At 47.9% G+C, this 26,387-nt stretch overlaps 1 protein-coding gene across 2 annotated transcripts in view; it reads left to right on the top strand.

Moving 5' to 3' along the window:
- The window catches only part of notch3 (notch receptor 3), a 224,764-nt gene that overhangs the window by 186,691 nt on the left and 11,686 nt on the right, over positions 1-26,387 (top strand). For both annotated transcript variants that reach the window (XM_063035973.1, XM_063035972.1), the window contains exons 22-31: positions 9,679-9,811; positions 10,679-10,930; positions 11,248-11,360; positions 12,150-12,655; positions 14,424-14,774; positions 16,016-16,164; positions 19,310-19,526; positions 20,965-21,067; positions 24,231-24,399; positions 25,214-25,518. In XM_063035973.1, coding sequence (XP_062892043.1) covers positions 9,679-9,811; positions 10,679-10,930; positions 11,248-11,360; positions 12,150-12,655; positions 14,424-14,774; positions 16,016-16,164; positions 19,310-19,526; positions 20,965-21,067; positions 24,231-24,399; positions 25,214-25,518 — 2,298 coding nt within the window. The remainder of the gene's footprint in view (positions 1-9,678; positions 9,812-10,678; positions 10,931-11,247; positions 11,361-12,149; positions 12,656-14,423; positions 14,775-16,015; positions 16,165-19,309; positions 19,527-20,964; positions 21,068-24,230; positions 24,400-25,213; positions 25,519-26,387) is intronic.

Genomic DNA, 26,387 nt, shown 5'->3' with positions numbered 1-26,387 from the left:
TACCCATGGGGTATGTAACAGTGGTTCGAAGAGACTGTACTCTGCTGTTGCGTTCGATGTCCTGTTGCATTTGCACGGCTTTCATTCTTTTGCTTTCTTGCACGTGTCTTCCGTATAAATTGTAGAGCAAGTCAAGCAGCAACCTTTTCCTGGAGAGAAAAGAGAAAAGATTTGTTTTGAATTGAACGTTGCTGAACCCAACCTAGACTGCATTGTCAGAGGCTGATCCTATTAAATTCCTTCTTCTTCAGCCCTTTACCTTTTCCACCTGTCACCTCCTGGTTTCCCACTTCAGTCCCTCTCCCCCGCCCGTCCGCCTTGCCCCTCACCTGCCCATCTTGTACTCCTTCCCCTTCCCCCCGCCTTAATTCTGCTTTCGTCCCCCTTCCTTTCCAGTCTTGATGGAGGGTCTTGCATTGAAACGATGACTGTCTGTTCCTCCCTGTAGATGCTGCCTGACCTGCTGTGTTCCTCCAGCATTTTGTTTGTGTTAATCTGGATTTCTGGCACCTTCAGAATATCTTGAGTTTAAGAATTGTATTGAATGGAATTTTGCTGAGCCCAACCTAGACCACAGGTGTTAGAGTTTAGTTTGCTTACGGAACAGGGCACCCGTCAGATCGGTGAGTGGAGTGCCACTTGAATCATATGGAAAAGCTGGGCACTTACAAGCATCATTAGTTGCACCATTCTGAAGTATCACCATCAAGTCCTCCTATCTCGAGTTACCGTTGATCAGAAGCTCAGTTGGGGTTGCAGGGTAGTGTATTACCCTGTGCTATTACAGTGCCAGTGTCCTGGGGTCAGTTCCACCAGTGTCTGTAAGGAGTTTTCAAGTTCTCCCTGTGACCATGTGTGTTTCCTCCAGGGGCTCCAGTTTCCTCCCACACTCCACGGACTTGCAGGCCAGTAGATTAACCGGTTACTTGGACATAATTGGACGTGCTCAGCTGGAAAGACCTGCTTCCATGCTAAACCTCTAAATGGAACTAAAATGCAGTTGCTGTGGGTCCAAGAATGTGCCCTGGGGTTGGAAATCCTCCAGCGAGTGGCTCTGCAAAGCCTTTCCAGCACCTACAACGCACAGGGCAGAATGCGATGGGATCCTCCCCACTTGCCTGGATGAGTGCAGTTCCCCATTATCCAGAACAAGGCAGCCTGCTGAACCAGCCGTCATCCTAAAAATATAAATGAGTAACAGGTGAACCCGCTGGTCCTCTCAGTCATTTATATTCCAGCCTGTGCCCAAAACATCTTTCCCCTCTGTACTTATCTGTACCTCTTCCTTAAAAATATTCAAGGACTTTGTTTCCACTGACCTTTGAGGAAGAGTATGCCATAAAACATAGAGCCCGCAGGGAGAAAGAATATAATCTCCATGCTCTCTTAAATTGGCACCTCCTATTCCCAAGCAATGATCCCTAGATTCTCCTGAAAGAGAAACCTTCTGTGCGATTCCACCCAATTGGAGTTTGTGCCTGGAGTTCGGTGCCCCACCACCAGCTAGTCCAGCGGTTGATACCAAGGATCGAAGACTGAAGGTCAGTCTGGAAGTCCAGAAGTTGAAGCCCAGTGGCCGAAGCCTGTAGACTGGAGGCCCAGAAGCCTGTTCTGGAGTTGAAGGACTGTCTGTGTGTTGTGTAGGTGGGTGGGATGAAAGGGGGCTTTTTTCTTCCACACACAAAACACTGGAGGAATTCAGCTGGCCAGGCAGCGTCTTTGGTGAGGGGTCCACAGTTAATGCTGAGGGCTGAGACCCTTCAGTAGGAGGCCCTTCATCCCACCCACCGTAGAGTCTGTACCTTCCGGTGGGAAATGAGAAATCCCTCTGGATCATTGTTTTGTTGTACGTCATATTTCTAGCATCTGCAGATTTAATGTTTTGTGTTTACACAGGAAAGAAAGAGGGAGCTGCTGAAAATCTCTTCCCAATAAATTCTTTTCCAGTGATAAACACCAATTCAAGAAAATGTCGTTAGAGACTGGGGAATTATTGACGATTTGGGTCAAGGCTGGTTTCTGGTGCAGGGCTCCGACCCGAGGCGTTGACAGTTTCCCCCACCTCCCCTCCCAGCAGCTGCTGCTCAGCCCTCTGGGTTCCTCCAGCAGATTGTTTCTGAAATGTGCCGAATCAAATCAGCGAGGGTTGTAATGGGCAGCGGGCTGGTGTTGCCACGTTTCCCGAGCATGTCCACCACTCACACGCCGTAAACCGTATGTCTTTGTAATGTGGGAGGAAACCAGAGCACCTGGGAAAGAACCCATGCAGGGAGCAGCCATAAAGTCCTTGTGGGAAAGAATGGGAATTGATCCCTAATTGGGATTACTGGATCTGGAACAGTGCTACGCCACTGTGCCTCCCATTTTATGTTTTTTTTAATGCTGCCATGAAAAATTCTTGCCTTCCAATTAGACCCTGTCCAGCTCCCTTTCGGGGAGGTGCCAGAAATTAAACTGTTCGCTATTCTTTGGGAGGTCACTCCCATTGTCCACACACACAGTTTAAACGTTCCTCGCTAATCAGGATGCTCTTCATCGACTGCAGCTTGGCATTCAATACTGTCAACCTCTCAAAGCTAATCAAGACCTTGGCCTCAGCACCTCCTTGTGCAAGTGGATCCTCAGTTTCCTCACTTGCAGACCCCAGTCAGTAACGATCGGCAATAACATCTCCTCCACGATCTCCATTAGCAGAGGTGCACGACAAGTGTGTGCATAGTCCCCTGCTCTACTTGCTTGACACTTTTGGCTGTGTGGCTAGGTACAGCTCCAATGCCAATAACACCACTGTCAAAAGGGGTGACAATCCAGCACATAGGAGGGAGATTGAAAATCTGGCTGAGTGGTGCCACAACATTCTCTTCCTCAATGTCAGCAAGACCAGGGCGCTGATTGTTAACTTCAGGAGGAGGAAACCAGGAGAAATCCATGAGCCACTCTTCATCAGGGGATCAAAGGTGGAGAGGGGCAGCAACTTTAAATTCCTCGGTGTTAATATTTCCGAGGACCTGTCGTGGGTCCAGCATTCAAGTGCAATAACAAAGAAAGCACAGCAACACCTCTATTTCATTAGAAGTTTGCGAAGGTTCGGCACGGCATCTAGTACTCTGACAAACTTAGATGGATTTGTGATGGAGAATATTCAGTCGGCCCTCCTTGTCCGCGAGTTCCGCATGAGCGAATTCAACCAACCGCGAATCGAGAAAACCCGGAAGTGCTCTTCCAGCACTTGCTGTTCGAACATGTACAGACTTTTTTTTCCTGTCATTATTCCCTAAACAATGCAGTATAACAACTATTTACATAGCATTTACATTGTGTTAGGTATTATAAGTAATCTAGAGATGATTTAAAGTATACGGGAGGATGTGCATAGGTTATCGTGGATTGGGAATTGAAAAAAAAACCATAAGTTCTCTTACTAAGTAAGTCGGAACAGGTACATCCGGTATTATTTAGCGTCAGTTAGTCAAACGTTTGTTTCAGTATATAGTATATATTTTACCTCTCTATGCATATAAAACACCTAAGAAATGTATGTTTCAGCACTGGGCTCGGGAACGGAAGTTCCCAAGTTCGATCCAGTGACAGACTGCTCCCGAGCGTGCTCTCCATCCGTGCCGGGTAGATGTGGAGGATCAAAAACCCAAAACTCAATAATTAAACCACTGCATTGCTTAGTAGTAATTGTAGCTTTAGTCAGACAGGGCCTTTCTCACTTTATCCTTTAAAGTTGTTCCGATCGTTGACCGACTAAAACCTAATGCTTTTTCAATGACCGATGGCGTTTCACCTCTTTCCGATCGCTTTATTATTTCCACTTTATTTTGAATCGCGATCATGATTGTTTTCGTGAACAGAAACACTGCGGATTCAGAGCTCCGCCGCCGGGTCCTAATGTCCACCGCACTGAGACAAGTTAAATAAGGTCCAGGGTTCCGCTGGGTCCTAAGGTCCACCGCATAAGGGACTTGAGCATCTGCGTTTTTTGGTATCCGCGAGGGGTCCGGGATCCAATCCCTCGTGGATAAGGAGGGCCGACTGTATTGAATGGTTGCATCACAGCCTGGTATGGAAATACCAATGCCTTTGAATGAAAATCCTACAAAAAGTACCAGAAACGGCCCGGAGTATTACAGGTAAAGCTCTCCCCATCATTGATCACATCTACATGGAGTGCTGATGCAGGAAAGCAGCATCCATCATCAAGAACCCCCACCACCCAGATCAAGCTGCCCTCTCACCGCTAGCATCAGGAAGAAGGTACAAGAGTCTCAGGACCTACACCAGCAGTTTCAGGAGCAGTTATTACCCCTCAAATATCTGGCTTGAACTAGTGTGGACAACTTCACTCACCTCACTTGCCCCAACACTGAACTGTTCCCACAACCTATGAACTCTCTTTCAGGAGCACATCGTCACATGTCCTCAATGTTTATTGCATATTTATTTATGATTATTACTATTATTGGGTAGCAGATTGGAGATACGTCTCTACCAATGGAGGTGTAAGGCGTTCCTTCCCTCTGCTGGTCTGCAGGTCACCATTGGGCAAGGTGTAGCACCTGCTTAGCCCCCCGATCAGGGTCACGTGAGGCCATGGGAGCAGGTGGTGGATGGTCGTATGAGCAGCCGGTGCAGATCACAAGTACTGGTTATGCGACCACTAACACCCGGTGGACAATGGGTGAAGAGTATTGATAATGGCAGGAGTCACCCGTCCTGTAAACATGCTGCCCAGAAGAAGGCAATGGCAAGCTACTTCTGTAGAAAAATTTGCCAAGAACCATCTGGTCAAAGACACAGAACATGATGCTGATGATGATTATTTCTGTTGTATTTTGTATAGTTTTGACTGTTTGTCCATCCCGTTGGAGGTGGTCTCATTAATTCTATTATGGCTCTTGTATTTACTGGGTATGTCTGGAGGAAAATGAATCTCAGGGTTGTATTTGGAGCAAGTATGTACTTTGATAATATATTTACTTTGAATTTTGTTACCCTGAAAGAAATGGTCAGAACAGAAAGACTATTTTCTTCTGAAACCCAAAGCATTCTACTCTCTGAAGCGCTGATCTGGAACCCAGGCAAGCTACTTCCTGTTCTCGGTTACCTCTCAACACTACAGACCAGCCTCCTGCCCTGCTCAATGGGTCTGCACTGTGTTGTTTCTGAGACAGTGAGGGAGCTGAGCACAGGACTGCCAGCCTGCCCTTCCGGTTCACCAGATGTGTAGGCTCCTTGCAGTACGGCCTCCGTTATCATCTGTGTTCAATCGTGCTTCCTCGCTAGGATCAGGCATAGAATTATGCGCAAGCCCAGTCACTCAAGAGTTAATCACTATTCATTCAGTTAACCTGATACATAGGAGTTGCTCATTGTCTATTTTAGGGTGTTCTGATTTTGTGCTTTTCCCCTTGAGGCAAACAATTCCACAGCGCTCTGGTGAGGTACCCACCGCTGTGCTGAAGGTGCTCATCTCAAACGCAGCGAAAGCAAGTGTCACGTCACTGCTTGTGCTAACGTCCTATGCACAAAATGGCTGCAGCACGTTTTGCAGCACTAACTCAAAATAAAAGACTTCATGGCTTGTCGGGACAGCCCAAGATTTTTTTTTAAATTTAGTTTTATTTGTCACGTGAACATGCAGGGAAATGCATTGTTTTGTGTCAATGACCAACACGGCCCGAGGATTGAGCTGGGAGGCAGCACGCAAGTGCTACTACACTTCCTTGAATGCCCACAGCTTACTAACCCTAACTCGTAAGTCTTTGGAATGTGGGAGGAAGCAGGGACACCCAGAGGAAACCCACATGGTCATGGGGAGAACTTTGAAACTCCTTACAGACCGTGGCGGGAATCGAACCTTGATCAGCGATCACTGGTACTGCAGAGTGTTGAGCTAACTGCTACGCTACCGCAGTACCGCCACGGTAATGGAGATTGGGTTTTAGCTGAGTCCTACTGTTCTCCAGGAGAAGGAGCTTTTTTGTGGCCTCCATTTTAGTCCGGTGCTTTGGTGCTCAAGAGCTGAGGGGCCAACCGTGGCAAAGCAGCTGGTAGAGCCACTGAATCACGACGCCCGAGAGACCGGCTCAATCCCAAGCTCGGGCACTGCCTGTGTGGAGTTTGCACGCTCTCCCTGTGACCAAGTGGGTTTCCCGCTTGCTGCATTGCTAATCATCGATCAGCTGAGGCATGTCGATCAGCAGGTTAATTGCCCCCTGTAAATTCTCCCCTCAGTTGCTAGAATTGTGTCAGAGATCAGATAAAGAATAGCTGTATTTATCACATGTACGTGGAAACGTACAGTGAAATGGCTTGTTTGCATCAAATCAAATTTGCAAAGATTGCCCTTGGGGGCAGCCCACAAATGTCACCATGCTTCCGCTGCCAAAATGGTGTACTGACAACTCACTAACTCTCACCCTAACGTGTGTCTTTGGAATGTGGGAGGAAACCAGAGTATGTGGAGGAAGCCCACATGGTTGTGGGTGAAAACATATAAATTCCTTACAGGCAGCAGCGCGAATTGAATCCCAGCTGGTGATGTTGGTGCTGTAATGATGTTACATTTACCGCCACGTTGCAGTGCAGATTAATCTTAAATGGGTACTTGATGGTTGTCGCAGGCTCGGTGAATCAGTGCCCGTCTCTCTGGCACTGCCTTAATGAACACATTTTGTCAGCAAAGATTTTGGCAGTTTTGCCAAATGAACAACAGCTTGTGGCAAGTATGACTTTTTTTGTTTGTTGTTGTTCACACGGAGTGTTTGAATTTGAAACATAGTTTTGAAGTGGTCAGACATTGCTATGTCCAATTTGGAGGTTGTGAGAGCCGTAGTGGAGGTTGCCTGAAATGTTTGACCCTTGATTCTGTTGAAATGCTGAAGAATTGAAATAATTGAGTTGCTTCTATCGTTGAAAAGCTGAATTGAAACTGCCATTGCTTTGTTTTGTTTGCATACTTGGAAAATAAAATGTGTTCAGCTGGAAGCAGTGACCTTGAAACCAAGAGAGAAATTAAACAAACATGTAGAGGTCAGTTCTCTGGGAGAAATGAAAATGAAAGTCGAACAGTAAGCTGTGACTACGTTTAAAGGAGATGAGTTACAGGGTGGCACATGCACTGGAGACAGCGTGCCTAACGTGTGTGGAGCATGTTCTTGTTAGCAAGATATCCCATGCGTCTAATAGCACATTGCTATGCATTAACATGGAGGCTGTTTTAGCTGAGTTACATGCAAGACCACAGATATTGAGGGATAAGCACACCTTGGAGGAAAACGTGGAACGCCTTGGCAGAAACCAGGAACAACTGGAGGAACAGCTTCAGAAATGGAGGAGCTTAAGTTACAGGAAGAAGTTGCAGCCAAAATGGCTAGAGTTAAAGTACTAAGGGATTCAAGTGCTGTGGGTGCTAAGTGTATTCTGGTGAGAGTTCCCATGTTGACGTGGAACAGAGAAAATCCAGCACGCTCGATGTCATTGTGGATACGCCGGAGGATGAAATGCCTCTGGGCCATGGCGTTTGAGCCCCAAGGGGTAACTCAGGATGCTCTCTCTCAGCCCTCACCATGGAGGCACTCTGAACCTATAACACCCAAAGTGCTTCTGGAACATTCATTTACAGCGTGATGACACTCGTGCTTCAGATGACACAAGTTTAAATGCTGAGACGGAGGCCATAAGCACACGGAAGGAAACAACAAGCGTAGTGATGCAACAACACGCTGCATCTCCACCTAAAAGAGAGATTCAAATCTTCGATGGCAATCCATTGCAGTATTTTTCACTTACGAGGGTTTTCAAGAACAACAGTGAAGGAAACGCTGAAGATGATGGTGACCATCTCGATTTTATCGAACAGTGCAATGAAGATTACCTTAGCAAGCTTGTCAAAAGTTGCCAGCAGGCCAGTCTGGAGGAAGAATATCCAAAGGCCCAAGCTATATTACAGGAACATTTTGTTGTCCAGTACAAAGTTGCTGTGGCCTTCACGGAAATGGCTTTTTCTGGGCCACGTATCAAATCAGAAGACGCAAAAGCTCTTCAGAACTGCAGTCTTTTTCTCAGAGGGTGTTATAATGCTACGGAAGACATGCGGGGCATGCACGAGTTGGACATGCCTGTTATTATGAAGATTGCCGTAAATAAATAGCCCGATCGACTTTGGAGTTTGGCGGTGTACTGCAAGAAAGGCTCAGCCGTAAGGTTACTGTCACTGGCATTTTTGATTTTTTTGACGGGCCGGTGAAGATGGTTGCACTCCCAGTGTTTGGGGAAGAAATGGAAAGCTACATCGCTGGCAGTAAACGAAAGTGAGAACAAAACTGGAACGCAAATTCATTCTCAAGCTAAAGGAAGCAGCTTTGCCATGATTGTGGCAACTGTGGCGAGTGGAACTGAGCCCAGAGCTGATGAAAAGAGTGCAGATTTGAAATAAGCCGTGAATGATACGAATATCGCCTTGGTGTCTAATGGTCTTACTGGGGCGGGTGACCATGATTGTAAACTTCCTGTAATTCCAGTTCAGTTAAAGTCTGCGCAGAGAAACCAGTGGTTACTTATACTTTGCTAGTTGAAGGAATCCAGCAGTATTCTGCATCGAGAGCCTGGTGAACAAGCAGAACGTGACAAGATATTCCCTTATTCCCTTACGCACGATGGGTCAAGAGAGCGTTGTGGGTAGCTACTTTGCTTCAGGATTGGAAGTAGCTGACTTTGATGGTGAAAACTATTGGGAACTGCCTAAAAACTATACACAGGAAAGTATGCCTGTCCATAAAGGGAATATTCCTCGTCAGAGAGATCTTCAGGAATGGTCTCGCGTGAAGCATGTTTATTTGCCGGAATTGATTCAGAAATTGAGCAGTTGATAGGCCATAAATGTGCCTAAGGCATTTGAGCCATTACAAGTGATTCACAGTTTTAATGATGGGCCCTATGCAATTGGAACAGTACTGGGTTTGACTGTTAATGGACCATTAAAATGAGACCATGATGGTAGAAGAGACTACACCCGGCCAGAACTAACAGTTAATGGGACTTCGGCTTCGTGCTTCAATGAGCTTTGGTAGCCGAGATTCAAGACCGATTTTCTTGAACGCAGTCAAGTGGCACAACCTGGCTTGGCAGGAAAAGGGCACAACCCAGGATAGACTGCTTACCAGAAGAGGACATTCGTGTAAATGAGGAGATTTCATGTCTCCTGGATCTTAGTAGCATGTAGTTGTAATTAATACAGTGTAATAATTAGGGGGATGGAATGCCGGAGCAATGTGTTCTGTATGTTATGGTAACTGATCACATTAGTGCAGCCATGGTAAAAACGTCAGGAATAAAATGCGTGTTGTTGCTCATTCCATGGCATTTTGTAGCTTGGGACTACAGAAGTCATGTCTTTGCTGACCACTGAGATAACGGTCAAAAATGCTGAATTGTGTGTTTGCTAATTGCTAATAAAGGATCGAAATAGGGAATTTGACTCTCTGGAGCAGTCACTGGAGCTGTGGGCGTGTCACACAAGTATAACAACTTTGTGGGGAGGCAGGCTGGCGACAATTGTTTCGATTTGACTTTGGATCAATTTACGGCAGTCTCACCTTCCTTACAGCAGGTCACACAGTGGAAATGCCTCTCTGCACACAAACTGAACATGACACTCTTTTCCCTCAGTGTATGCCGGGATACAAGGGCAAAACCTGCAAGACGGATGTGAATGAATGCGAATCAAACCCCTGCCAGAATGGAGGCACTTGCCTTGACCTGATTGGCCGCTACATCTGCTCCTGCCCACCAGGAACTCTGGGTAAGCCCGCTGTGACACTGTGAGAGTATCATTATACCCTTCTACCAGCCAAGGGCAGAAAGCAATCTACCGGAAGAACTGAGGGATAAGGAATTGTAGAATGAGTTCTTCCAGCAGATTGTTTGCTGCTCCAGATTCCAGCATCTGCATTCTCTTGTCCATAAGCCAAGGGAGTTACTGAAACAAGGTACAAAGACAGTGCATGTTTTAATAAAAAGTGGTTTAAAGTGTTTGCAGTGCAGTGATTGTGGGATGGGGGTAATAGATAGAGGTGGGTGGGGGACTAACTACAATGATTGATCAGATTAACTGCCGGGGAAAGAAACTTTTAAGCTGGCTTGAAGTTTTCTTTCTGTTTTAATAGCCCTGTAGTACTCTCCAGAAGGAAGCTTTTGGAAAGGCAGTTTGCAGGGTGGGTAGTATCCGCAGTGATTTTATTCCTGTCTGCTTCGTTGTCCGGGACACATACAAGTCCTGCAGTGACGGTAGACTGCAGCCAATGACTTTTTCTGCTGACCTGACAGTTGGCGGAAGTTTTTGTATATTGTGAGAAGATGCTGCACCAAACCAGACAGTGATGGCTGAGGTGAGGGTGCTCTGTTCAATGGTAGTGTAGAATTGCACCAGTACGTTCTGGGGAAAATGGAATTTTAACAACTGCGGCAATGAAATTAATTGGGCAAACTAAATCTGATTTTCCAGCCTACAAAGTTGATGAGGAATTCTCGGTCAAACGGTGAATGAATTTAGGTAAATAATTATTTTTAATGCCGAGTTAGTTTTCTCTCTCTGAGTTTTTGAACCAGGGATGGGTGCAGTATTGTGACCCCGCCTGGACTTTTAATCACTTGAGTTTGTCGTTGGCAGGCGTGCTCTGTGAAATTAATGAAGATGATTGTGGTCCGTCCCCTCACGCGAATGTGCCGAAGTGTATGAACAACGGGACTTGCATGGATAGGATCGGGGGCTACACCTGTAATTGTCCTCCAGGATTCACTGGCGATCGGTGTGAGGGTGACATCAACGAATGCCTGTCAAGCCCCTGCAATCTGAAGACCACCATCGACTGCGTCCAGTTGCCAAATGACTACCAGTGCGTCTGCAAACCGGGATACACAGGTCAGCCCACTGACTCCCTCTGGGTGTGAGGTTGCCATGTGTCCCAGGCATCTGCCTGCTCTCTCACTGCAGCTTGATATCATTCCAATTTCTATTCAGATTTTTTCTCTGTCACAGACACACACATACATGCCTACACGTGCACACAGACATGCATGAATTTTTACATGCTCACACTCACACACTCCCTGAGACACACACCCACTCTCACTCATACACCCTGTCAAAGACACACACTCGTACGCACGGACTCGCCAAACAGAGGGAGACTTTCGTGACAGCCTGGCTCATCCTGCATGTGTTCTTCTCCTCTTTAGGCCGCCACTGCAAGAGTGTGGTCAACATGTGCGACTCACGGCCCTGTCAGAACGGGGGCCGCTGTGAAGTCACCACCAACACCCCCCTTGGCTACACCTGCAAGTGCCAGCTGGTGAGTGGCTAGGGTTGCCAACTTTCTTACTCCCAAACAAGGGACAAAAGTAGCAGTCAAATACAGGACACTTGTGTTTACCTTGAAAAAGACTACCATGACCATGAAGCCTTGTGTGGGCACCTATGTGCGCATGCGTGTATGTGCCAATTTTTTTTCTACAAATCGGTTTTGGCAATCTTCCCAATCTGTTAAGTGAAACTACACTGTACATACATTATTTCTACTTTATATAGGCTGTGTATTTATCATATCATTCCTGCTTTTACTATATGTTAGTGTTATTTTAGGTCTTGTGTGTTATTTGGTATGATTTGGTAGGTTAATTTTTGAGTCTGGGAATGCTCAAATCAGTCCGTACTTGAGTATACTGTGGGAGTAAAAGGAAAATGGAATGGGTTGTAGAGAGCGCAGTGCAGGTAGATAATATAAAATGCAAGTGCCACAGTGAGGGAGAATAGGGAATTAATCTCCTTCAAGAAGGGGGCAACCCTCGCCATCCGAGATGTGCCCTCTTCTCATTATTACTGTTGGGGAGGAGGTACAGGAGTCTGAGGACCCACACTCAGGGTTTTAGAAACAGCGTCTTCCTCTTTGCCGTCGGATTTCTGAATGGTCCATGAACCATGAACATTCCCTTGCTGTTCCTCTTTTGCATTTTTTAAAGTTGTAACTTACACTAATTTTTACGTCTTGCTGCTACAAAGTGACAATTTTGCAACGTAAGTCAGTGACAATAAACCTGATTCTGACTCTGCGAACTTCCAATTTTACCCCCACCTCCTGCAGAGTTACACCGGACGCAACTGCGAGCGGAGCGTACGGAGATGCCAAGACACGGTCTGCCGGAGCGGCGAGCTGTGCGTCGAAACGGTGCTGGGTGCCCGCTGCCAAGCCCAGCCCAACAGCACCTGTGCCAGCCGCCCGTGCCGCAACGGTGGGGTGTGCAGGCCCAGCCACCAGCCCCCCTTCTACCATTGCCTGTGCCCCAAGGGGCTGATTGGGCGTCACTGCGAGATCCCGCGGCCGTACCCGCCACCGGTTAGGGAGGTGGGCTGCCCCCTGCAGGAGTGCCAGCGCAAGGCGGGCGACGGCTACTGCGACCGGGAGTGCAACACCCACAGCTGCCAGTGGGACGGGGGTGACTGCTCGCTGTCCGTCGACAACCCCTGGAAGGAGTGCAACTTCCAGCATTGCTGGCGCTACTTTAACAACAACGTCTGCGACGAGGTCTGCAACACCCACAAGTGTCTGTACGACAACTTCAACTGCCAGAGCCAAGAGAGGGCCTGCAAGTAAGTCCGGACGGCCAGGCGGGTGGGAGAGGGTTTCGGGTGGCGCCTCCATCTTGAGGTGTGCTGGTCCTTTCTGTCCCTCACTCTCCCTCTTTTAAACCGGCCTGCAGTCTCAACCTGTCACTTCTCTGCTTAGCCTTTTCCCTGCAATGTCCTCATGCTCACGCTGTTGATAAGGTGTAGGTAAGCTCACCGTCCTAACGTCCCTACTCGTCCGGCTGACGTTTTGCATTGGCAGCTTAACCTACTGACAGGGCTAGTTTCTCCTTTATCTAAACATAAATACAGACGTGCACACACATACAGGCACACAGAAACACACAGACAGACACACAGAAACACACACATACAGGACAAGTGTACATATATGTAAAAACAATCTAACACACACACACACACACACACACACACACACACACACATATATGTATGTTAATGCATACAGCACATGTCACACAGAAGATTAGTGTGCAAACTTAAAGCACACGGTATTGGGGGTATTGTATTGATGTGGATAGAGAATTGGTTGGCAGACAGGAAGCAAAGAGTGGGAGTAAACGGGACCTTTTCAGAATGGCAGGCAGTGACTAGTGGGGTACCGCGAGTCTCAGTGCTGGGAACCCAGTTGTTTAAAATATATATTAATGACTTGAGGAGGGAATTAAATGCAGCATCTCCAAGTTTGCAGATGACACGAAGCTGGGCGGCAGTGTTAGCTGTGAGGAGGATGCCAAGAGGATGCAGGGTGACTTGGATAGGTTGGGTGAGTGGGCAAATTCATGGCAGATGCAATTTAATGTGGATAAATGTGAGGTTATCCACTTTGGTGGCAAGAACAGGAAAACAGAATGGTGGCCGATTAGGAAAAGGGAAGGTGCAACAAGACCTGGGTGTCACTATACACCAGTCATTGGAAGTGGGCTTGCAGGTACAGCAGGCGGTGAAAAAGGTGAATGGTATGCTGGTATTCATAGCAAGAAGATTCGAGTACAGGAGCAGGAAGGTACTACTGCAGTTGTACAAGGCCTTGGTGAGACCACACCTGGAGTACTGTGTGCAGTTTATATCCCCTAATCTGAGGAAAGATATTCTTGTCATAGAGGGAGTACAAAGAAGGTTCACCAGATTGATTCCTGGGATGGCAGGACTTTCATATGATGAAAGACTGGATCGACTAGGCTTATACTCGCTGGAATTTAGAAGATTGAGGGGGGATCTTATTGAAATGTATAAAATTCTAAAGGGATTGGACAGGCTAGATGCAGGAAGATTGTTCCCGATGTTGGGGAAGTCCAGAATAAGGGGTCACAGTTTGAGGATAAAGGGGAAGCCTTTTAGGACTGAGATGAGGAAAAACTTCTTCACACAGAGAGTGGTGAATCTGTGGAATTCTCTGCCACAGGAAACAGTTGAGGCCAGTTCATTGGCTATATTTAAGAGGGAGTTAGATATGGCCCTTGTGGCTAAAGGGATCAGGGGGTATGGAGAGAAGGCAGGTACAGGGTTCTGAGTTGGATGATCAGCCATGATCGTAATGAATGGCGGTGCAGGGTCGAAGGGCCGAATGGCCTACTCCTGCACCTATTGTCTATGTTTCTATTGCACCCAAACACAGGCACAAACACAAACACAAGGCGGTAACCATATTGCTGACAGTTCAGGCACTGGGCATGCACATATCTACTCTTGTCGGCACTTAGCACACTAACATACAGCGCCCCGTCCACCAGCAGCCAAACCGGTGATGCGTCTCTGTGTCTGTCTGCAGTCCGTTGTACGAGAAGTACTGCGCGGACCACTACGGCGACCAGCGCTGCGACCAGGGCTGTAACAACGAGGAGTGCGGTTGGGACGGTCTGGACTGTGCAGCGGGCATCCCGGAGCAGCTGGCAGAGGGCACGCTCATCATCATCGTGCTGCTGCCCCCTGACGAGCTGCTGAAGAGCGGCGCCAACTTCCTGCAGAAGCTGGGCTCCATCCTGCGCGCCACCCTACGCTTCAAGAGGGACAGCAATGGCCAGTACATGATCTACCCTTACTACGGCACCAGCTCCCACCTCAAGAAGCGCTCGGCGGCCCACGGGCGGAGTCCTAGAGAGCTTGGACAGGAGATCATCGGGTAAGGGGGTCGCTGGCACTTCACGCCGGCTCCTTTCTGAGCTCCCTGGCAGGAGGTTAGACAAACTACCCTGGCTCAAAGTTTGGGAGGGCAGCACGGTAGTGTGGTAGCGGCTAGCGTAGTGCTATTAGACCCAGCAACCTGGTTCGATTCCCACCGCTGCTTGCACAGAATCTGTACCTTCTCCCCGTGATTTCTTGGTTGCTCTGCTTTCCAGCTTTCCAGAGACATAGGGGTTAATGGGCTGTGTACTCCTGCAGGTGGTAAAGCAGTGGACCATGCCAAGGAGGTCTGGCCACAGTAATAGAAAAAGCAAATCTCACACAAAGTGATAACAGGCATAAATGGCCGGTTTAAAAAGTAAGAGTGATTTAAATCAAGCTGAAGAATTCACTGCTGAGTGCAGAAGGCTGGAACCTGCCTAGGGGAAGAAGTTAGTGTACGAACTCCGAAGAGACAGAGGCAGCAACTGAATCTGATCACTGGTGCTGTAAAGTATGATTCCAACTCCCTCGCTTCTGTGCCTGCAAAAGGTGGGGGGGGGGGGGAGGCGATCAGGGACAGGGAACAGGGTTGGTGTGGGGCAGATTAGAGAGGGAGTTCAAGGACGGAGGGTGTAGACAGTGAGTTAGTGGGATGGTTAGCAATTGGGGTAGGGATTAAGAGTTTGCGATCAGGCGAAGGAGTTGAGAATGGGGCATGGGAATGTGATTGGGCCAGGGTTCAAAATGGAATGCTGATTGTTGGGGTTGAGAGGATGGTGGGAATGGACCTGGGTAGGTGGAGTCAGTCAGCCAGTCAGCAGGTGCCGTCCTGAATCCGAGGTTGGCGGCTATGCCCCTCCACCTTCTTCAATCTTGCAACAGCACCGAGTACAGCCCTTCCTCCAGTTTCTCACTGGCCACCTTGGCACCGCCCGCCACCGCCCCCACCGAACTCGAGCCCGAGGCCATGTCGGCCTCCAGCCGTGGCCGCTCCTTGGAGCTCAGCCCTTCCTTAGGTGGAGGCCTTGGGCAGGTCCAGGCACACGGTGCAGCGCCCAAGTTCATGGGTAGCTGGAGTGGAGGCGGTCATTGAGAACGTGCCAACTAATGAAAGGGATTCTGGGTCCAGGGTCAGGGAGTGAAATGTCCCAAGACTTGGAAAGATTGGACTTCTGGAACTCAAGTCTGTCTACCACTCAGACATCACCTTCAACATTGTCTCCACGGCGTCTGACTGTGTTGCTCTTGTTCCTGCAGCTCAAAGGTGAATCTGGAGATTGACAACCGACTGTGCCTCCAGGGGGTGGGAGAATGCTTCCCGACGGCAGAGAGTGCAGCTGCCTACATGGGGGCTTTGTCCGCAGTTGGGAACCTCCACTTCCCGTACCCCATCAAGGACGTCAAAAGTAAGTGCCTCCCACTGCCCTGCAGGTTGGATAAACAGTGTGCAGTAACACAGAGGTAATCTAACACTCTCCGAACTTCGAGGAGGCTAGCCAGCACGCTTTCCAGTCTTCTGGGTTACACCTCCAAACCTTTCATTTGTTATGTTACACAGCCTCGGGCAACAGACCGTCCCCAATCTACAGACATCCATTAGTCTATTTTGTCTGTAAATTGAGCCATTCACCAAAATCACTTGATGTGCTAACCACACCTCCACAGTGCTTGCAATGAATGGCGTCAGAGTCAGCCAGAGGGTGGTGTACCTGTGGTCAGAGGGATGTGGAGGCTAAGGCATTGAGGGCATTTCAGGCAAAGATTGATCGGTTCTTGATTGGTAAGGGGGTTAAGGGTTATGGAGAGAAGGCAGGAGAATGTGGGATTGAAAGAAAGTCTACTGTGATGGAATAGTGGAATAGACTTGGTGGGCCAAATGCCTAATTCTGCTCCTATATCGTATGGTGTTACTTGTCTCTTGTGACAAGGAATGCTAACCTTTCTTTATTTTAGATCAGGAGGTGCAAGAAAAGGACAGGTTACCGGAAACCGGAGAATTCATTGTTAAGCCACTGGGTTCTAGACTAACTGGGGGATCATGAGGTGTTGTTCCTCTAGTTTGTTTTTATCCTCATTGGCCAGTGAGGAATCAAAGGGCTTTGCAGGCTGCCCCCAGTAACGAAACAGCTTCTATTTCTACAGATGTCCATAAACTGGAAAACCCACAGAAATCACTCAATGTGGAGAGCACACTGCAGCATTGTAATGACTAGCAACAGAAGAACATGAGATTCATAAGAAAAAACTACTAAAAGTTAAGAAAGACAGGGAGACTAGTTCTGCTGTTTATATATACATCAGGTTTTTGAATTTAATAATATTACAAGAGCTCATTGGTATGTGGAGATGTCGATGTTGGGTGTTCAGAACCTGGGGGCATGCTGGAGTTTAAAAGGATGGGGGCGGTGGATCTCAATGAAACCTATCAAATACTTGAAAGGCCTTGATTGAGTGGGTGTGGAGAGGACGTTTCCGATAGAGGTGGAGTCTAGGACCCGAGGGCACAGCATCAGAGTACAAGGATGTCCCTCTAGAACAGAGATGAGGTGGAATTTCTTTAGCAAGGCTGTGTTGAATCTGTAGAACTCATTGCCACAGATGGCTGTGAAGGCCAGTCATTGGGTATATTTAAAACGGAGGTTGATAGGTTCTTGATTAGTCATAGTCATAGTCATACTTTATTGATCCCGGGGGAAATTGGTTTTCATTACGGTTGCACCATAAATAATAAATAGTAATAGAACTATAAATAGTTAAATAGTAATATGTAAATTATGCCAGTAAATTATGAAATTGGCTCAGAGTGTCTGACCCTCCAAGGGAGGGGTTGTAAAGTTTGATGGCCACAGGCAGGAATGACTTTCTATGACGCTCTGCGTTGCATCTCGGTGGAATGAGTCTCTGGCTGAATGTACTCCTGTGCCCACCCAGTACATTATGTAGTGGATGGGAGACATTGTCCAAGATGGCATGCAACTTCGACAGCATCCTCTTTTCAGACACCACCGTGAGAGAGTCCAGTTCCATCCCCACAACATCAGTGGCCTTACGAATGAGCTTGTTGATTCTGTTGGTGTCTGCTACCCTCAGCCTGCTGCCCCAGCACACAACAGCAAACATGATAGCACTGGCCACCACAGACTCGTAGAACATCCTCAGCATCGTCCGGCAGATGTTAAAGGACCTCAGTCTCCTCAGGAAATAGAGACGGCTCTGACCCTTCTTGTAGACAGCCTCAGTGTTCTTTGACCAGTCCGGTTTATTGTCAGTTCGTATCCCCAGGTATCAAAGTCAGGGTATCAAAGGCTACGGGGAGAAGGCAGGAGAATGGGGTGAAGAGGGATAATAAATCAGTCATGATGGAATGGCAGAGCAGACTCGATGGACCCAGTGGCCTAATTCTGCTCGAATGTCTTGTGGTCTGTAATATAATAAATTTTCCAGCAGGCTGGGTAGTTCAAAGGGACAGGAAATATAGGAGCACTCTGGACCTTGGCTCCAACCACAAACCTGACCCGTGATGGGTTGAAGTCGAGGAGCGGTTCCTTCAAGTTCAGGGCATTGCTCCAAGTCTAAAATCTTCAAATGTTGGATGAGAGGATCTCTGGGACAGTTAACCAAACAGGGGTCATAAGGCCGTAAGACGTAGGATCACAATTATGCCATTTGGCCTATTGAGTCTGCTTCACCATTTCATACCTGGTGCAGGTACAGTGATGGAGGTATCTTTGAACAATAGCCTGACAACCATTAGGAACGTATCTATGACTCCCACCCTGCAGCACTTGGTGCAGAGCCCTGCAGCTTCCGGCACAAATTGAGGTTTTCTACCTCCGCCCCACCCTGCTTGACGACATCAACTCTTCTCGTTGCCGACAATTGCGCCTCTTCAAAAAGTTGTTGGAATTGGAGTTGGTTGGTTATTGTCAGATGTACCGAGATACAGTTAAAAGGTCTTGCTGGCAAGTCAGGTAGATCACGCCACACAGAAGTGCATCAAGGTAGTTAAAAGAAAAATAAAACAAGATGCAGAAGATGGTGTTTCAGCTACGGAGGAAGTGCAGTGTGGGTAGGTCAATAAAGGGCAAAGGTCACACGGTAGACTGGGAGATCCAGAGTCAATCTTTAACGTGTAAGAGGTTCAATCAAGAGCACCAGCTTTTAGATGTACGTCTTCTGTGTGGCAGGACAGGTTGGGGGAGAAGAGAGACTGGCTGAGGTGGGCAGGGTTGTCTGCTTTTCCAAGTATATTCAGAGCTAATGGAGGAGAGGATAATTTGTGAAATGGACCGGGCAGTGCTCATAACTTTCTGCGATTTTTCCTGGTCGGAGTTGCTGTACCAAACTGTGATACACCTGGATAGAATGCTGTCTACCGTGCATCTATAGAAACTCATGAGAGTAATTGGGAACATTGATTTCCACGGCGAACACCAGAGGGTAGAGAGCGGGCAGATGGTTGTATCTGAGCCGAGCCAGGTTGACTGCATCTGCTGCTCGCCACCTTGGCGATGAGCTTTCATGCTGCCTTTCAACTGTTCTTCACCACAGGCGAGCGACTGACACTGCCGTCGCCCCCCATGAACCTGCTGCCGCTCATGATCGTGGCCGCGGTGATTCTCACGATCATCCTCATCCTCGGCGTGCTGGTGGCGAGGCGCAAGAGGGAGCAGAGCCTGCTCTGGTTCCCCGAGGGCTTCACCTTGAAGAAGGACAACAGCAACAAAAACCGCCGCGAGCCCGTGGGACAGGACGCCCTGGGGATGAAGTAAGAATTCTCAAATTCTCCGCCACCCAAGTCAGAGTTCACCTTTATGGTGGTAGTCATCAACACTAAGCTCACGGCATGGAGTTGCGTGAATAGAGTTGGAGACATACTTAAGTTTTACATTCTTAAGTTTACTTTTTCTTTGCTCACCCTTCCTGTTCATCCCCTTCGCCCCCCGTTCCATCTGCCCATCAAATCTTCCTTATCTGAGTCCTCCTATCACACACCAACCTCTGGCTCAGAGCACCCCCTCCTTACTTGAGTCCATCTGCCCATCATCCTCCCCCCACCCCCATCTCTTACCAGGCCCTGTCTCAACTCTCCCTACATCCCAACTACAGTATCTGACCACACCCATGTTCACCTTAAACACAAGGGGCTCTGAAGTAGGAAGCTGGGAGCTGATAGGTGGAAGAGGTAAAGGGCTGAAGAAGAAAGAACTTAATAGGATTAACCACTAACACCTAGAGTCTAGGTTGGGTTCAGCAGCATTCAATCAAAACAAACCTCAACACTAAAGGCTCTACAGATGGTGGAAACTCAGAACAACACACAAAATGCTGGAGAAACCCGGCAAGTCGGGCAACATTTAGGGATGGAAATAGACAGTTGACATTTCAGGCTGCCAGCCTTCGTCAGGACTGGAAATGAAGGGGGAAGAAGCCAGAATAAGAAGGTGGGGCAGGGGAAGGAGTACAGGCTGGCAGGTAACAGGGGAAGCTAGGTGAGGGGGAAGGCAGGTGGGAGGATGAAGAAAGAAGCTGGGTGGTGATAGGTGGAAGAGGTAAAGGGCTGAAGAAGGAGGATTCTAATAGGATAGGGCAGTAGATCATGAGCAAAAGGGAAGGAGGAGGGGCACCAGAAGAAGGTGATGGGCAGGTGAGGAGAAGAGATGGGGTGAGATGGGGTAAGAAGGAAGCCAGAATGGGGAATGGAAAGAGAGAGAAGGTAGTGGAAATTGGAGTAATCAATATTCATGCTGTCAGGTTGGAGGCTACCGTATTCATCTTCCATTTATACCATTTTGACCAGCACAGGCACGAATCCGAAATGCTCGTTCTTTCTGGCTGCTCCCTATTTGAGGAACATGGACGTCTTGGGAGTTATTAGAATAAGCAGAATTCTTAAAACTGGAAAGGGGAGTGAGGAGGGTGCCAGAGAAGGTCATTAACGTCAACTGAGTAACGTCTGATTTAAAGTCTTAATGCAATCTTCACAATCGTTAAAACACCTTTACGTAAGACCTCTGACTGCAGGGTTTCGACCCGCAACCTCGACAATTCCCTTTGCCCTACAGATGCTGCATGACCCACTGCGATTCTCCATCAGATTGTTTGATGCGTGCGGTTCCCTTTGTCTGCATCTAATGCCACGTGAGGAAGGAGGCACACTTTACTGGAGCACTCTTAAATCTCTTGTCGTCATGCTTTTTCATCAGGCACATCTCCAAGTCTATGGTGGAGGAGGGTCTGATCAGCGAGCGAGACCTGCAGACCGAGCAGTGGTTGGACACTGAATGTCCTGAAGCAAAGAGGCTCAAGGTGATCACTCTCTACGCGACTTGTTCTTTGCCCCTGCAGATCTTTGGAGTCTACATAAAGTCAAACTGTGTAACAGGCTCTCCATTCCACCAGGTCCATGCCAACTATAAAATACCCATCCACACCAATTCCATTTATCCCCACTTGCCCATATAACCTTTAAATTCAAGTGCTTGGCCAGGTGCCACAGCTCCTCAGGCAGTGTGTTCTAGATTTCAGCTGCCTATGGGTGAAACAAATCTGCCTCCAATCCTCTCTAACGCATGAGGGAAAAGAAAGGTTTAATACGTATATCCTCTGGTTTTAGATATTCTTGCTACTGGGGGGGAGAAAACCCTGGCAAATTACAGCACAGGAGCAGACATTTTGGCCCATCTAGTCCATGCCAACCAGTTACTCTGCCTCGTCCCATCAATCAGCACCTGACCACAGCCTTCCACATCCCTCCAATCTGTGTACTCATCCAAATATCTCTTTAACGTTGCAGTCGGACACTTCTTCTGGCAGCTTGTTTCACACTTGCGCTGCCCTCTGAGTGAAGGAGTTTCCGTTAAATATTTCATCTTCCACTCTTAACCTATGACCTCCACTTGAGGTCTCACTCAGCCTCAGTGGGAAAAGTCTGCTCTTGCATTTACTTTATCTATACCCGCCTCATCATCTTGTATTCCTCCTTCAAATCTCCTCTCATTTTCCTTTCTTACTATTTATTCTCCCTCATAATTTCTTTACATCTCTTGTTTTCCGTCGAACAGGGTAAAGTAAATGCGTCCTCTCCAGGCTCTCATAACTGAAGCACTTTATCCCAGGGAGCATCCTGACGAATCACCTCTCCAGTGCAATCACGGCCTTCCTATAAAGGGCCAGCTAAATTTGCACATGATACTCCATTGTAGTCTAACCAATGTTTTATAGATAGATAGATAGATAGATAGATATACTTTATTAATCCCGAGGGAAATTTGGTTTCGTTACAGCCGCACCAACCAAGAATAGAGCGTAAATATAGCAATACAAAAGCCCCCAACGATCAAACAACAAAATGCAAACTATGCCAGATGGAAAATAAGTCCAGGACCAATCTATTGGCTCAGGGTGTCTGACCCTCCACGGGAGGAGCTGCATGTTCGATGGCCACAGGCAGGAACGACCTCCCGCGCCGCCCAGTGTTGCCGAAGTCCAACAGTAAAAAGTTCAATATCCAGTCTATAAACACGTTCCTCGATCGTAATATGCCCCGGATTGCACCATCCGTTGTTAACCAGATCAGTAAGCACCCAACTCCTTTACACTTACCGCTCTCAGTGCACTTCCGGTCAGCCGGAACGGTATTACCCACCGAACTCCTCTTCTCCAAAAGTCTCTGTTGTCTCGACCCGGTCCTCTTTCCTCGGCTTTGAGACCCCCCCCCCCCCCGCATCCTCTGTGTGTTTTCCTCCGGATTTCAGCAGGGGTGTCCGCCGCTCTGCTCGCTAAATTGTATACAGTAACCTCCCTGCACTGTCTCAATACTCCTGACTGCCTGACCATTCATTTTGTGTGCCTAACCTTATTAGTCCTTCCAAAGTGGATCGTGTCATAGCATCAAGACAAAGTTTCACCTGCCATTTCCCCACGCAGCTCGCTATCTCATGTAAGGCAACCCTCCACACTGTCAATAACACCACCAATTTTAGCGATGGCCATGAGCTTACCTTCTCTATTCACATCCAGATTGTTAGTGTACACCCACTGACCACTTCATTTGGCTACCTCTCGTACCTAATAAAGTGAGCACTGAGTATATGGTCATGGTTTTCTGCTGCTCTAGTCAATCCACTTCGAGGTCCAACATGTGTGTTCAGAGATGCTCTTTTGCGCACCGTTGTTGTAACGTGTGGTTATTTGAGTTACTGTTGCCTTCCTGTCAGCTTGAACCAGTCTGGCCATTCTCCTCTGACCTCTCACGTTAACAAGGTATTCTTGCCCACAAAACTTTTGCTCACTGTGTGTTTTTATTTGTTTCTCACACCATTCTCTGTAAACTCTAGACGCAGGGTTTCCCAACCGAGGGTCCACGGACCCCTTGGTAAATGGTAGGAATCCATGGCATAAAAAAGGAACCCCTGCTCGAGAGACTACTGTGTGTGAAAATCCCAGGAGCTCAACAGTTTCGGAAATGCTCAAACCACCCTGTCTGGCACCAACTATCATTCCCTGGTCGAGGTCACCTGGATCTCATTTTCTCCCCATTGCGATGTTTGGTCTGAACAACAACTGAACCTCTTGACCATGCCTGCATGCTTTTATGCATTAGGTTGTCGCCCCATGATTGGCTGACTAGATATTTGTATTAACGAGCAGGTGTACTTAATAAAGTGGCCACTAAGCGTGTATCACAATCAGTAAACATTGTGGAATAGATCACAATGGTGCATCAATAGCAGGGAATCATTGGTGATCAGGAGGGCCAAGGTTCCAGCATGAAGCTATCCCATAGCTTCTCGGGTGTGCAATATCCCCAAATATGGGATATTCAACTGCATAATTTGTGTTGGTGGGGGACCTGCGTTCTTATATATTTTTCCTGTAGATCCCTGCAAGAAAATGTATCTCGAGGTAATGTATGATGACTATATGTACTTCGATATAAATTTACTATATATACACACATACACACACAGCATTTGATAAGCCTCTATAAAAGTAGAGTATCCGAGTATCCAATTTGCAGGTAAGTCAACATTAATTGAGAGCAAAGTTCACAAAATTTCAAGCCAGTGCTGTCTCTTCTCTCTCGCTGCCTCTGTCTGTCTATCTCTGTATCTCTCTCTTCCCCCCATACATGTTTTCGCCCCTCTCTCTGTGCCTGTCTCTATCCAATCACTCTCCCTCCCACTCTCTTCCACCACCCCTCCACCGCAGTGCTGAACACCAACACCATGTTCTGTTTAATTACCTCTCAACATTCACCCAGCCTCTACTCAGCCGTTTGCACTCCAGTAGGTTCCAGATTTTGGGTAGTGTCAGGGGTGGCTGTTTGTTTCCCTTTGATGATGATGTGCAATATTGGGAGGTAGCCCTGTAGACTGAAGGTGTTAATGTCGACTCGAGTCCCTCTGAGCTTCCATGCCCCTACAGTATTGGTTATCTGGTCCCTTGAACGCCCTTTTCTACTCCTTAGGTGGAGGAGCCAACCTCCTTGTCGGATAACGAAGACGCAGTCGACTGCCGCCAGTGGACGCAGCATCACCTTGCTGCTGCAGATATCCGGATGCCTCCCTCCATGGCCCTGACTCCTCCGCAGGGAGAGTTTGATTCCGACTGTATGGATGTCAACGTCAGAGGCCCAGGTACTTCTGTGTTCCGACGTGATATGGAGACGGGTTTAGTTCATGAAGGCTGGGTTACGTTGCCTCCTCCAGCTCATTGTTTCCTTCAGCAGAGTACTTCGATTCTGTGCGTTCATGGTGAGCTGTGCTATAATATTATTGCAGCAGCAGTGTAGTTGCCCTCCATTCTGGCCGTACTGTGATCTGGGAGGATTGAACCTGGGTCATGAGTGTATCACTCAAAAAAAGTGTATTTGAAAGCAATGTTTGTGGAAATTGAGTTGGACGCTTCACCTCCCTTTGTGACTCTGGCACTGTTCAAGGGGATGGTGTTGTTGTTCCCTCTGTAATGCTTCCTTTGGAGCTTTGCAAGGCAATTTGGACTACTTTGTCCTTCAAACAAAAGATGAGCTGCAGTGTGATATGTACATAGAAACACGTGGTTTTGCTCTATCGACTAACACGGTCTGAGGATGTGCTGGAGGCAGACCGCAGATGTCACCTCACTTCCAGCACCGAAAGTAGCATGCCTCAACTTACTAACCCAAACTCTAACCTGTACTTATTTGGACTGTGGGATGATAGTGGAAACCCATGTGGTCACAGGGAGAAGGTACAACTATCTTGCAGACAGTGGTGGGAATTGAGCCCCCAATTGGTTATCGCTGGTGCTGTAAATCGTTTCACTAACTGCTATGCAACCGTGCAGCTTAATTTGTGTCTGAAGTTATGTGTGCGTGATGCTGCTGTAAGCAGGTTTTTCAATGTACTTGTAGCTCACCGTCCTTGCACATGTGACAATGAACTGACTCACTTGATCTGTATGCTGTTGCAGATGGTTTCACTCCGCTGATGTTGGCTTCCTACTGCGGCGGGGGGCTTGACACCGGCTTGGCCGAGGAAGAGGAACAGGAAGACTCGTCGGCCAACATCATCTCTGACCTCATCTACCAGGGAGCCAACCTGTGCGCCCAGACAGACCGGACGGGAGAGACCGCCTTGCACCTGGCCGCCCGCTATGCACGGGCGGATGCCGCCAAGCGACTGCTGGATGCGGGGGCTGATGCAAATGCCCAGGACAACACTGGGCGCACTCCGCTCCACGCTGCCGTCGCAGCTGATGCCCAAGGGGTCTTTCAGGTAACGTAGAGAGATAGTGACACTGGCAATGATTGGTGCTCCGGGAAAGAGAATTGTCATTCAGTGAATATTGCTGAGGTGTAATCTGGAGTATTATCTGCAGTTCTGCTCACCTTCCTACAGGAAAGATATCAATAAGGATGAATGAATTTAGAAGGATGAGAGGGGATCTGATTGAAACATGTAAGATTATTAAGGGATTGGACACGCTAGAGGCAGGAAACATGTTCCCGATGTTGGGGGAGTCCAGAACCAGAGGCCACAGTTTAAGAATAAGGGCTAGACAATTTAGAACGGAGTTGAGGAAAACCTTTTTCACACAGAGGGTTGTGGTTCTGTGGAATGCTCTGCCTCAGAAGGCAGTGGAGGCCAATTCTCTGGATTCTTTCAAGAAAGAGTTAGATAGAGCTCTTAAAGATAGCGGAGTGAAGGGATATGGGGAGAAGGCAGGAAAAGGGTACTGATTGTGGATGATCAGCCATGATCACAGTGAATGGCGGTGCTGGCTCGAAGGGCTGAATGGCCTACTCCTGCACCTATTGTCTATTGAATGAGTATGAGAAAATTTACGATGATGTTGCCGGGTCTTGGGGATCTGAGTTATAGGGAAAGGTTAAATTGATTAAAAGGTCATTATTCCTGGAGCATAGGAGAATGAGGGGAGATATGGCAGACGTTTGCAAAATTATCAGCGGTTTAGGTAGGGTAAGCGCAAGGTTCCACTGAGGGTGGGTGAGACTAGAACCAGAGGTCACGGCCTAAGGTTGAAATATTTAAGGTATATTTTAAAGTAAGATACGAAGGTGAACCTGAGTGGGAGCTGCTTCACTCGGAGCGTGGTGAGAGGGCGGAAGCATCTGCAAGGGGAG

This window comes from Mobula hypostoma, chromosome 29 (assembly GCF_963921235.1).
Source record: "Mobula hypostoma chromosome 29, sMobHyp1.1, whole genome shotgun sequence".
NCBI lineage: Eukaryota > Metazoa > Chordata > Chondrichthyes > Myliobatiformes > Myliobatidae > Mobula > Mobula hypostoma.
Note: the sequence above shows the minus strand (reverse complement) of the source record. Positions and strands in the feature narration are given on the sequence as shown.